The following is a 13,513-nucleotide window of genomic DNA, read 5'->3' on the forward strand; positions in this document are numbered from 1 at the left end:
CAAAGCCTTCACTGGTGTGCAGAATCCAAGAGAACCACAGCACAGAGTGGAATCCTCCCAGGCCATCTTTCAGCTCTAATGTGCACAGATATTAGAGAGAGAGGATCAGAGCAGCTCCTGGGGTGTCACCAGCTCTAATTAGAGCCTGTAAAGCTCTTGGAGATCCTCACTTAAAAGGCACCACATAAAGGCAAATTTATTACCAAGGCCTGTGTGGATGGCACGGTGCTCTCCCAGGCTTTAGCTGCAGGAATCCCTTCCCAGGCAATATCCCACAGCCTGTCATGTCTGTGGGGCTGACAGAGCAGCCACAGCACAGGAGAGCCACAGAGAGCTGCAAATGAAGGGTTCTCTGGGCTTCTGCCCATCCTCAGGCTCTGCAGGAACTTCAGTCTAACAAGATGAAGTTTATTTAATCCAAGTGCCCAATCCTGCATTTTGGCCACAATAACCCCTGCAATGCCAGAGACTGGGATGGTGTGGCTGAGGGACAGCAGCTGGACAGGAGCCAGCAGAGTGCTCTGAGGGCCAAGGAGGCCAAACTGCTGGCCTGGGTCAGGAATGGTGTGGCCAGCAGGAGCAGGGAGGTCACTGTGCCCTGCACTGGGCACTGTGAGGGCACACCCAGAGTGCTGTGCCCAGCTCTGGGCCCTCAGCCTGGGCAGGACCTTGGGACACTGAGCTCTGAATTTGCCAATGGCATCAATTACAGATTGGGTCACACTTTCAGTTCATGCCCCTCTGCAAGCCCTGAATGGATCCAGGGGGAGCTGGACAGTGATGTTGTCTGGTAGATAAATTTGAGACTGATGGAAGACCTGCATTCAAGTTATCTTATATATCTATATCTTTTACCTATACCTGCACATCCAGAGGGGCTGGGAACACAAACCCTGAGAGGAACCCCTGAGGGAGCTGGGGGTGCTCAGCCTGGAGAAAAGGAGACTCAGGGCTGCCCCCATCACTCTCACAGCTCCTGAAAGGTGCCTGTGCTCAGCTGGGGCTGGGCTCTTTCTCCAGAGCACACAGCCTCGAGCTGCACCAAGGGAAATACAGGCTGGATATCAGGGAAAAGGTTTTTTACAGAAAGGTGATAAAGTCTGGAATGTTCTGCCCGGGGAGGTGGTGGAGTCGCCATCCCTGGGTGTGTTTAACAAAGCCTGGATGTGGCACTGGGTGCCAGGGTTGAGTTGAGGGGTTGGGGCTGGGTTGGACTCCATGATCTTGAAGGTCTCTCCCTGTCAGAACCCAGGGAATCCCTCTGGCTGCCCTGGAGGGCTCCAGCCCCTGCCCAGGGGGCTCAGAGACCTTGGCACAGAGCCCAAGACTCCTGTGCCTTTGATTTAGCCCTTGGAAAAAAACAATTACCAACCTTATATGGAGAATTACAAGTCAAGAAAGTTTAAGTAGAATAATAGTTAGTTTGTCACAGGGTGATAAATAGATTTTTGGGGTGTATAGAATGGGGGTTCAGGGGGCAAGATGGAGGGATCTGGGCATGTCCAGCCTTTCTCCTTCTTCTTCTTGGCCTCCATCTTCTGCTGTGATGGTGGCAGTTTTGGATTGGTTTAGAGTAGAAGCTCACTGTCTGACATAGGTGATGGGTACTGGAAAGTAATTGTAAATGTAGTTTTTAGTATAAAAAGATGACACCACCCTGGGGGCAGGCAGAGTGCCTGGACTGTCCTACTGAATGGACCTTGGCTGGACAGGAGAAAGAATTTTATAGATAAGGAACAATAAACAACTTTGAGATCGAGAAATGAAGAGCTCTGACTCCTCCTTTGACCACCAGGCTGGGAACAGAGACTTTCTAACACATCTTGGGGTCACTGTGAGCACCAGAGATTCTGACATCTCCCAGCCCAGTGATTCTGGGTGGCATCACCTCCTGCAGGACAGGACCCTAATCTGGGATCAGTGTCCCAGTCCCTGGCACACATTTCAACCAGTTTTGTATCTCCCAGCCCTCAGTCACGCTGATATTTCCCCCCAGACAAACTCTGCAGCAGCAATGATGTGATTCAGCATTAAAAATTGACTCCTAACAAGAGAGCTGCTATCAAACCCAGCCCCAGTTGTGTCAGGCAGAGCACTTCAAACAGAATATTTACAGAAGGAAAAGCTCACTTCTCACTATTTATACCTTGATTTTAATAGGCTGACCTGTGTAGTGAGCTGAGCTGGAGAATTCAGCACAGAAAACACGAAAGGAGAACAAAATAAAGCGTGGATTTAGCACTGATGTAATATGTTAGTTGGCACTTCTGAAGGAGAACATGCCCAGCTCTGCTCTTCATGCAGATTAACAGCACCCATGGAAAAGAGAACCATCCCCAGAGCCTTGTTTATCCTTCTCATGGGATGTCCCTCCCCCTACACACACAAGGTATCCCACCATGGTCTGGAGGGACAGCAGAGGCTTTGTCACCCATCAGTTCCCAGAAGGGCTTCACCAGGTCACATCAGCTTGGGAATCTTGGAATCAGAGTGGGATTGGCAAGGAAGAGACCTTCAACTCATCCCTGGAAGGGCAGGGACAGCTCCCACTAGCCCAAGGGATCCAAACCATGCCCAGCCTGGCTTTGGACACTTCCAAGGATGGGGAGGGATTCGTGCCTCTCCTTTAACCCCTTCCTCACCATCCTGCTGGTCCTCACTTGGAGCCCTGGTTATCCCACACATCTGTGAGGAACCCTGAGGGAGCTGGGGGTGCTCAGCCTGGAGAAAAGGAGACTCAGGAGACTCGGCCTGGTTGAGCCTGCAGACACCCCTGGGTGATGGGGGCTGTTCACAGGGCTGAGATGGATGGATGAGGGGCACCTCAGTGGTTCTCCATGTGTGAGGAGCAATATTTGTGTTTCCTTGGCCACACTGAGCTCAGGGGTGAGGGCACACCCAGAGTGCTGTGCCCAGCTCTGGGCCCTCAGCTTGGGCAGGACCTTGGGACACTGAGCACATCCAGAGGGGCTGGGAACACAAACCCTGAGAGGAACCCTGAGGGAGCTGGGGGTGCTCAGCCTGGAGAAAAGGAGACTCAGGGCTGCCCCCATCACTCTCACAGCTCCTGAAAGGTGCCTGTGCTCAGCTGGGGCTGGGCTCTTTCTCCAGAGCACACAGCCTCGAGCTGCACCAAGGGAAATACAGGCTGGATATCAGGGAAAAGGTTTTTTACAGAAAGGTGATAAAGTTCTGGAATGTTCTTCCCGGGGAGGTGGTGGAGTCGCCATCCCTGGGTGTGTTTAACAGAGCCTGGATGTGGCACTGGGTGCCAGGGTTTAGCTGAGGTGTTGGGGATGGGTTGGACTCGATGATCTTTAGGGTCTCTTCCAACCTGGCCATTCCATGAATTCTCTCAATTCTGTGATTCTGTGATCAGTGACATCCTGGCTCTCAGATTGTTGTGACATCCAGAGGCAAACTGGGATCAAAGAGCTGCCAGCAGAACAGGACACTCCAAACAAGGAGGAGCTCTGAGCTGCCAACATTCCCTCCCTCAGGAGATGAGGCCAAGGCAGGGATTTCTCCTTTCTCCTCCTCCTGACAGCTCTGTGGCAGGCACACAGTGACTCTGTGTGGTCACAGCTGAAAACTGCTGCACACCCAAAAACATCCAAAGCATTTTTTCACCATGCTGGTGAAGGCCCATGACTCAGTAAATGAATTTATCCCTCTCATATTGACATGGAAAAGCAAAAGGAGGGGAAAAAAGGAGGGGAAAGTCTTTCCCTTTAATCATCTCCACGCCTGAGATTGGAAATTTAACATTATTAATGACTGAGTGATAACAGGAGCACTCAAAGGCTGTACCCTGCAAATCCTAAATTTGGGGAGCAGTTACACCCCAGGCAATTGGCAGGAACACAGAAGAGAGCAGAGGCCAAGCACAGAATAAATCCCAGCTGAAATTACCCCAAATTCTGAGAATCAGTGCCTCAAACAGATTTAGGGCTCAGTGAAACTCAAGCAGCCACACCTCCATTTCTTCACAGGAAAAAGGAGGAGGGTGCTAAGCAACATTTAAAAAACTGATTAGAATTATACTTTATAAAGGGAAAATGGGCATCCTTCTGCATTCTATATAATGGGCACCCTCCTTTCCCCACCTAAGGTTTTACACCCCAAAATAAGCTTGCTGAGAAGATAATGCTGCCCCACAAACTATTGCTAAATCTACTGCTTAAATGTAAAACTCAAAATCAAGGTTTGAATGGAGCTTTATTCCTTCTCTTTTTAATTACAAAGCATCTACCTTAGGAACAAGTTACTACTGTTAGTAATTGCTGAGGAACTTGTTTAATATCTATTGAAATGAAGCAAGAAATAGCATTTTCAGCCTTGTAAGAAATGCTGGGTGCTGCCATCTCTTGACTCAGTGGGAAGTACAGATGCCCAACCCTTCACAGAGTGTTACACCTCATGTGGAAAATAAATAATTCTAAACCTTTCTGGGAGGGGTTTGGGGTTGTCCTGGCTGCCCCATCCAGCCAAGGGCTCCCTCCTGCCACAAACAGCACTCAGAGGGTGAGGTAAAGCCCTGTGTTCCTCCCTCAGCTCTACAAGCACTCACCTCCTTTCACCAAGCCAAAGGACAGCCCATTCTTGTTGTCTGAGGTCATCAGCAGCTCCACAATCCCTCTGTTTAACAGGGCCTGGGTTAAAAAAACCAAAAGCCATTGTGTTAACAGAATTTAGCATTTCTCAGGGTATTAAAGCACTACAGCATCACTTCTGTGGGCACAGCCTGCAACTGGCAGTGCCCTGTAATAAATATTATCCTTGTGACATCTCCCATTCCTCCTGAAGCTTTCTTACCTACTTTTCCCAGCTTAAAGACCACAGGAAAATCTTATTTTGTCTTAGAAAGCTGGATTGGTTCTCACTGAGGCATTCAGCTTCAGGATTATACCTTCTGAGATCAAGGCAATAAACAGCTTCACTGCTTACATCAAAAAAATTATTCAGGTGGAAGGAGGGAAGGAAAAGCAGCTCAGGCTTCCCAACTGCCTGACAGTGGGAGCTGGAAAGAGGGAAGAGCTGATTTTCCAAGGAACAGCATCACAGGACAGCTCAGGCACAAATGTTTTTCAAAAATCAAAGAATTTAGTGGTTCCTCAATATTACAGCTCCAGAGGAATCAGCACTCCAAGGTTTAAAATCCACCTGCACACACGAGGATCCTCCCATCAGGATTGTTCTCTTGCAGCTGCTCCTGAACAGAACAGTGGTGATGTCTGGAAATCAGTTAATTAACCACTCATTTCACTGCACCTCCATTGCAGGAGCTCTGAGAACAAGGCTTCAGTCATTTCAGTCTAAATTCCTAATTGTGAAATGTGATAAAATCCTTTGTTTATTGTCCCAGGCTGCACTAAGAGCAGAGCTGGGCATGAAACCTTGCAACACAGAGCCTACAGACAAACCCAGGACAGAGCCAGGACAAGCTGGGGACTTTATCAACCCATCCCAAATTTACACCTGAACAATGCTGGATTCAGGCAAAATTCAGCTGCTGAGGGAGCTGGAATTTCTAACCAATTTTACCAAGGTAATTCTTGGAGCTCTGCATTAATGCTGAGTTTCTTCCCCTCCTTTTGAGTGTAAATGCAAAACAGAGGAACAGCAGAGCTCCCACACATTCAGTGCCTCCCAGAGTGCAGCAGAGATGTAGGAATAGAAGCTCAGATCTGTGTAGGAAGGGCCATGTCAATAAATCCTTTCACTTTTAGGAAGGTAAAGATACCCAAAAAGTGAGCTAAGCCCAGGGAGCTGAGGTTTTGTGTGAGCTGTGGGTGTTTTCTAATGAGTTTATTAATTCCAGGAAGGTGCAACTTGGTCAGAGATGCCATATGTGAATTAATCACCTTGCCACAAACCAGAACAAAGACTCAGAGCCCCACCTCACATCAGATCCCACTCCAACCAAAAACAAACCCTGCAAATCCTGCTTTCCAACATTTCCATCCCTAACCACTATTCAGCAATTCTGTGCAAATTGCACACAATCCCAGAATACGATGAAACAGCACTGCAAAAACACACCCACAGGCCTGGCAGGGAGATCTGTCCTGACAAGTCTGAAACAGCACAAACTTTCCTCACCAAGGAAAGCAAGGCCAAGCCTGCTCAGACCCCAGAACCTCTGTGTCCCCTTCATCCAGGGCTCTGAAAAACACTTATTGCCATTATCTCTGATTTGTTTGTGTAAAACTTTATATTTAACCTTGTCAGTTGAACCACAAGCTGGAGTCAGTGCAGGAGCTGGCACAGCCCTAAGGGGATCAGCACTCCACTGTTTGCTCTGGACACCCTGAGCAATGGCACAACCTGAGCCTCAGGGTGCTCACCCTCATTAAACCCTGCACTCCTGACCATCCCATCCTGGCTATCCTCTCAGCAGCCCTAGGAGCATGAACAGGACTCAACCAATCACAAATCTGAAAAATCCTGGCTTTTCTTCCATCTCTCACCCAGGCTGAATAGCAATCATATCATCTACAACCCTAAACTCACCCTCCTCAACTTCTATCTACCCTATAATAACTGCAACCATCTTCCTCACCCTAAACACAAAGTCCTAAAACTATCAACCTAATAAAAAAAATAAGCTATCACCCTAATAATCCTGAGGTGAGCTCAGGTGCAGCTGGTCTAGAAGGTCAGAAGGATCCATCATCCTGTCAAGCTGGATGGGGACCCTTGGTGTGCAGCAATACCTTAAAAATCAGTGTGATGAATAAACATTGCATTTCTCAACTCCACCTAGGCTGAATAGCAATCATTATCATCTAAAACCAACTCACCTCCTCAACTTTACTATACACTGCAATAACTGCACCATCTTCCTCACCCTAAACACAATCAAGTCCTAAACTATCACCTAATACTAAAATAAAGCAATCTACCTAATAACCTGGGGTGAGCCCAGGTGCAGCTGGTTACCTGAAGTTCAGAAGATCCCATCATCCTGTCAAGCCTGGATGGGTGACCCCTCTGATGTGCAGCAATACCTTTAAGCATTCAGTGAGAAGAAATTAAACATTGCATTTTTCTTCCATCTCCCACCCAGGCTGAATAGCAATCATTATCATCTACAACCCTAAACTCACCCTCCTCAACTTCTATCTACCCTATAACTGCAACCATCTTCCTCACCCTAAACACAAAGTCCTAAAACTATCAACCCTAATAAATAAAAATAAAGCTATCCACCCTAATAACCCTGAGGGTGAGCCTCAGGGTGCAGCTGGGCTGCCCAAAAGGTTTCAGAAGAATCCCATAATTCTGAAGCAGAAGAGCAAGCTTGGATGGGTGGCCCCCCTGATGCACAGCAATACCTTTAAGCATTCAATGAGAAGAAATTAAACATTGCATTTTTCTTCCATCTCCCACCTAGGCTGAATAGCAACCATATCATCTACAACCCTAAGCTTACCCTCCTCAACTTCTATCTACCCTCTGATAACTGTAACTGTCTTCCTCACTCTGAACACAATCAAAATCCTAAAACTATTTACCCTATTAATCAAAGTAAAGCTATCCACCCTAATAACCCTGAGGGTGAGCCTCAGGGTGCAGCTGGGTTACCTAGAAGGTTCCAGAAGGATCCCATCACCCTGTCAAGCCTGGATGGGTGACCCCCCCCAGATGTGCAGCAATGCCTTTAAGCACTCAGTGAGCAGAAATGAAACAACAAACCCTGTGAGGAACACTGCAGATCTCATCACCTGCCTGCCCTGCACTGCTGCTGGGGGCAAAGCAGGACAATCCAGCCTCCCTGGGCAGGGGCCAGCTCCTCATCACTGGCTCCCAGCAGCCAGGGCACAGTTCAATCCCTTTTTGACAGGGGTAAGGGAGGCATTAGGCAAATGAAGCTCCCTGAAGCTGAGCCCCAGATTACACAGGTTTAGGAGGGTGCTGGTGACTTGTTCCCATCAACTTTTCTGCCAGAAAAGCCAACAAAGGGAAACCTTTATCAAATATATCTAGGAGAGGCAAAAGGGGACCTGCAGGTGAGAGCTGCTTCAAGGCCAGCTGTGCAATACAGACACTCCCAGCTCTCTATCTCCCTCTTCTCTGGGAGATATAAGGACACAGATTTATCAGCACTCAGAGGGTCATGTGCCAACTCTTCCACTCCTGGAGGAAATATCCAAGGAAAATGCAGCTGGTGCTTTCAAGAGTCTCTCAAACCACACTCAAAAGTTACACAGAAAAAAGAAAACACAGTAGGGAAGGAGATTTATGGGAGAGATTGACACAGAAACAAGTACAAGTGCCACCATTACCATTTTGACATAGTTCATGTAGTTTGGGTCTTTCTTAGGAAAGGAACCATATTCATTCTCCACCTGCACTGCAATGATGGGACCTCCTTTCTTGTACTGTGGGGGACAAAAAAAGGGAGAATGAAGGTGTTCACCATGATTTCTAACCACCAAAAATCCCACTAGCTGGTAGGAAAGATGCACCAGCATCAGAAGGACTCAGCTCCACCCTCCCATGCTCCCACACTGACAGAGAAAACAGCCTGTGCTGATTGCTGGTGCATTTTTGTGGCAGTTTTTGGTTATTGCCTGACCCTCAGCTGTCACACAGAGCCCACAGTGCCCTGTGCAGCCACTGCTAGGGACAGGGACAGGATGGGGCTTGCCTGGAAAGGGACAACCACGCGCATCAGGCGGTCAAAGTAGGCGTCCACAGCCTCTGTGAAGCCCTTGTAGGTCGTCCTCAGCTTCATCTCAGGGTCCTGCAGCAGCCAGCTGGGCAAAAGCAGCAGAGGAGATGTGTTAGACACTCCTGTGCAGTCAGGCAGAGGTGTTTCAGCCACTGACATTAAGTCCCACCTGGGCAGGGATCACTGGTGTCACCTCAGAGCCCACGAGGACACCTCGTGTCCATCTCTCACTTGGAAATAAATCCAAGCTCCAATTTCCAATTTCCTCCTCTTCTTTTTGTCCTGCATTTCAGCCCCAATCTCATTTCATCACGTCTACCAATAATATTTCAACTCATTTCATCACCTCTACCAATAATATAATCTTATCACTCTGAAGTGAATTCCCTGCATTCCCAAGGGCACTCTGCAACCAAGAGCTCCCTCAAAAAGTCCCAAGCCTTTCTCAAATAAAAGATTGCTGTAATTGTTCCCACTGTTTCTACTGCTGATTTACTGCTGATTCTGTTTGGAGTTAACAGGAAAAAGGGCAATTTGTTGAAAAGCAGAACAATATAATGCTGTAACAATTTAAGGGGAATGAGCCTGTATCTTCCTTTTCTCAGCAAAATAAGGCCTTAATTAACATCTTTCCAAAGATCTGAATATTCAACTCTTTGCTAGATGTGGCTTTGTGGACTTATAAAAATCATCTCTTCAGTTGGAAAATGAGAATAGTACAGTTGCTCTTCATTAGAATTTTTATGTGTCTGATTAAAAACCACATGGGTGATGTGACAACAACTGACAACAGATGCACTTCTCATCATCTAACCTGGAGGTGGCTTCTGGCTCTGGTCATGAGGAGCTCTGCTGTCTGGAGTAAGTCCCTGACACCCCAACTCTGATGCCAAAGGCAGGTGAAAAGTGAAAAGTCAAAAAAAAATAACCCCCAAGTATCTGCACTGAGGTTTGTGCTGTGTGCAGTAAGGAAAACAAGCGGTAACCTGGCACTGGCTGCACTCAGGAACCAGGAAGGTCCCAGGGCTCCCAGAGCCTCCTCCTGCTGGGTTCTTCAGGGAAAAACACCACACAAGGCTGGGCTTTCATTCCTGCCAGCCATTTAATGCAGATTTCTAGCAGGACTTTTAAAATGGAGCTGAGATGGAGCAAATTCTTCCACCAAGCTGCAAATCCTGTCCATGTTATGCAGAGTCAAGGTGCAACTGCAAGACGGGTTCCTCCAATTCTATTTTCTTGCTGCAACCATTATACTACAAAACAATTATTATTATTTTAAACACTCAAAAACAAAATTAGAAGAGCTCCATAAGATAATGAGATAATTTCTGTTTTGGGAGCACAGAAAATAAATATCCCCATCAAGCAGCCAGCCATTCCAAAGCAATTCCTTTGAAGGAGCCTCAACTGTGTGATTGGGTGTCACAGGCATATTTTATGAAAAATCCTTTCATTAGGATATTTTCTCCTGAGAAGCTGGGAAGTTTCAGCTTCTCCATGTTTTGCTGCTTTGAAATATGATTTGGAGAATTGTTTCCCCAGCATGTGAATTGTTTATACTTGATGACCAAAGACAGCCACCTGTGTCGGGGCTGTGAGCAGTCAAGATTTTATTATCATTCCATTCCTTTCAAGCCTTCTAATGAAATCCTTTCTTCTATTCTTTTAGTATATAATTTTCTTTTAATATAATAAATATAATAATAAATCAGCCTTCTGAAACATGGAGTCAAGATTTTCATCTCTTCCCTCATCCTGGGATTCCTGTGAAGTCCACTACCATTAAGGAGCTTGGGGTTTTTTTGTCCCTGATGTTGTGATCAGGAGTTTGGGATTTGTTTGTCCCTGATGTTGTGATCAAGAGCTTGGGATTTGTTTGTCCCTGGTGTTTCCCTGCAGTGAATAATTTCCACACTCACCTGGGCAGACCCCCGAGGTCCCACTCTGAGCAGATGTAAGGTCCAGGGCGCAGAATCACCCACAGCCCATTTTTAGCTGCCAGGGAAAGGAAGGCCCTGGGGATCCAGACAGAGAAATTATTGTCTGCCTGCAGAACCCTCACCCCTAATACTCCAAAATCACTGAATTTAGGTAGCAAAGCAGAAGGGAATTGCCTGATGAAATAACCACAGTGGATTGGTGTCACTGTGATATTTTCTGGAAAATCCCTTCACCAGGATTTCTTCTCCTGGGAAGTTGAGAAGCCTCAGAGAAAAATGTAAATAATAATTATCTGATTGCTTCTCCCTGTTTTGCTGCTTTGCAGTGTGGTCTGGAGATTGTTTACCAACAGGTGCATGTTTGATTGGTTTCATGTGAATTGTTTTTACTTATTGACCAATCACTGTGCAGCTCTTGTTAAGCCTTCTGTCTGTAGCCTTTCTCTGTATTCTTTAGTATAGTTTAGTATAGCATATGTAATGTAATGTAATGTAATGTAATATGTAATATGTAATGTAATATGTAATATGTAATGTAATGTAATATGTAATGTGTAATGTAATATGTAATGTAATATGTAATATGTAATATGTAATGTAACATGTAATGTAATGTAATATGTAATGTAATGTAATGTAATGTAATATAAGCTTTCTGAGAACATGGAGTCAGATTTATCTTTTCCCTCGTCCTGGAGATCCCAGCAAACTCCACAGATTGGTGCTCAATTGATTACGTTCCCAGAACTCCAGAAGGATGAGGAAGGGGAAGGAAGGAGTCCCCACTGCCTGATCAAGGCACATGTGGAAATAACATCTTCACCCCAACACCACACACCCCCTCCCCTCCAAAGAGGAGTATTTAATAATAACAGAGCTGTCTGTGCCACATACCTCAGGTCCAGGTTTTTACTGAAGTCAAACTTGCCTCTTTCCTTTTCATGCAGGTTCCATGGCACGTACCTGGAAGGCAGAGCAGGTGAAGGTGAGCTCTGGCACGCTCAGAGAAAAACGGAGGCACCACCATTTTCTGTAGGGGTAGGACACAGTTGGGATGGACGGAGATGAGAGATCTCTGAAGCCAATGGAAACTGCATTTATTGCAAAGGGCCTGGGTGCAGGGCCCTGCTGGGAGCTGCCAGCTCAGAGCAGCCCCAAAGAAAGAGAGAAGGATAAAAGCAAGAGGAGAAAAGAGAGCAAAGCTCCCATTACAACACAATAAATCTTCTTCTCTGCTGAATATTCTAATTCTCACTAACCAATCTAGTCCAAGATACAAATCCTACAGCATTTACATACAGCCTATAATAATCATTACATTACCATCCTGTGTTACATTTTAAACAAGCTCTTTCCTCACCAAGCCTTGGAAAGCAAGGCCAAGCCTTGCTCAGATCCCCAGAAGCTCTGTGTTCCCTTCATCCAGGGCTCTGAAAACCACTTGCTTGCCATTATCTCCAATTTGTTTGTGTACAAACTTTATATTTAACCTTGTAAAGGAGAGGTAAACCACATTACCATGTTACATTTAAGGGAAGGGGCTCTTTGGGCCCCTTCTGCCAAGCTGTAGGGTCTGCTCTGACCCTTGGGCCTGTCTGCAAGCAGAGGGTGTTGTTCCATCAAAAGGGGAGCACCTTCAGCAGCCACACCATTGTTTTCCAGGTGTTCAGTAACTGAGGGATCTCAAAGCTTGCTTTCATTTCAATCTCACTTATAGTTTCCATACTCTCAAGATCTTTTGCCAGGCAATCATATTTACAAGGCTTTCCTATTCCATCTTCCCCAACACTCTTCTCACAATAAGAAGCATGGAAATACATCCTTATGGCCTGTCACAGACATGTTTTATGAAAAATCCTTTCCTTAGGATTTTTCTCCTGAGAAGCTGGGAGGCCTCAGGAACAAAATGCAAACAATGGTTATCTGCTGCTGTGGAATGCAACAGGTGCATCTGTGATTGGTCTCATGTGGTTGTTTCTAATTAATGGCCAATCACAGCCCAGCTGTCCAGACTGTCTCAGTCAGTCACAAACCTTTGTTATCATTCCTTTTTCTATTCTTAGCCAGCCTTCTGATGAAATCCTTTCTGCTATTCTTTTAGTATAGTTTTAATATAGTATATATCATAAAATAATAAATCAGCCTTCTGAAACATGGAGTCAGATGCTCATCTCTTCCCTCATCCTCAGACCCCTGTGCACAGCACCACAATGGCCCAGGAGAGGCTGGCCAGGGAGGGCACTCAGTGTCACAGACATTTTTTCATAAAAATCCTTTCTTTTAGGATTTGTCCTTTCTGGGAAGCTGAGGCCCCAGAAGAAGAATGTAAGCAATAATTATCTGCTGCTGTGGAATGTAACAGGTGCATTTGTGATTGGTCTTCTGCGAGTGTTTGGATTTGCTGACCACTCACAGGAGAGTTTGTCCTTGCTTTCTGCTGGACACAGAACTTTGTGATTAGATTCCTATTCTATCCTTAACTTAGCAAGTTTCTGCAACTTCTCTCTCTATTCCTTTTAATATAGTCATAACAGAACCCTGACAAGTCCGTGCAACACTCACGTGGTGAGGGTGTTGAGGCCGCAGGCTCTCATTTTGAGCATGCGATCCTCCCAGTACTCGCGGGGCACTCGGAAGTAGTGCATGGAGCCCCCCAGGATGCGGAAGGGCATCCCCTCCAGCAGGAACTCGGAGTTCTCTGTCTGCAGGCCATGGTTCCTCCCCCACAGCCTCAGAGGGTTCAGCTCGCTCCAGTTAAACCTGCAAGAGAAAAGGAGATGGGTGAGCAGCCAGTGCTGGGGGAGGAATGTGTCCCACTCGTTGCACCTCACCCAGCACGCAATCACAAGGTTGGAAGATGTGGTGTTACATTTTAGTTAAATAGTTTGCTCTGCCT

At 46.4% G+C, this 13,513-nt stretch overlaps 1 protein-coding gene across 7 annotated transcripts in view; it reads right to left on the reverse strand.

Moving 5' to 3' along the window:
- The window catches only part of LOC135457469 (beta-galactosidase-1-like protein 2), a 38,359-nt gene that overhangs the window by 18,737 nt on the left and 6,109 nt on the right, over positions 1 to 13,513 (reverse strand). For all 7 annotated transcript variants that reach the window (XM_064732076.1, XM_064732074.1, XM_064732073.1 and 4 more), the window contains 6 exons: positions 13,180 to 13,377; positions 11,512 to 11,580; positions 10,597 to 10,692; positions 8,654 to 8,762; positions 8,289 to 8,384; positions 4,571 to 4,652 (listed from right to left, as the gene is read on the reverse strand). In XM_064732076.1, the coding sequence (XP_064588146.1) occupies positions 4,571 to 4,652; positions 8,289 to 8,384; positions 8,654 to 8,762; positions 10,597 to 10,692; positions 11,512 to 11,580; positions 13,180 to 13,377 (650 nt within the window). The remainder of the gene's footprint in view (positions 1 to 4,570; positions 4,653 to 8,288; positions 8,385 to 8,653; positions 8,763 to 10,596; positions 10,693 to 11,511; positions 11,581 to 13,179; positions 13,378 to 13,513) is intronic.

Source organism: Zonotrichia leucophrys, chromosome 24, assembly GCF_028769735.1.
Source record: "Zonotrichia leucophrys gambelii isolate GWCS_2022_RI chromosome 24, RI_Zleu_2.0, whole genome shotgun sequence".
NCBI classification, from domain to species: Eukaryota; Metazoa; Chordata; class Aves; order Passeriformes; family Passerellidae; genus Zonotrichia; species Zonotrichia leucophrys.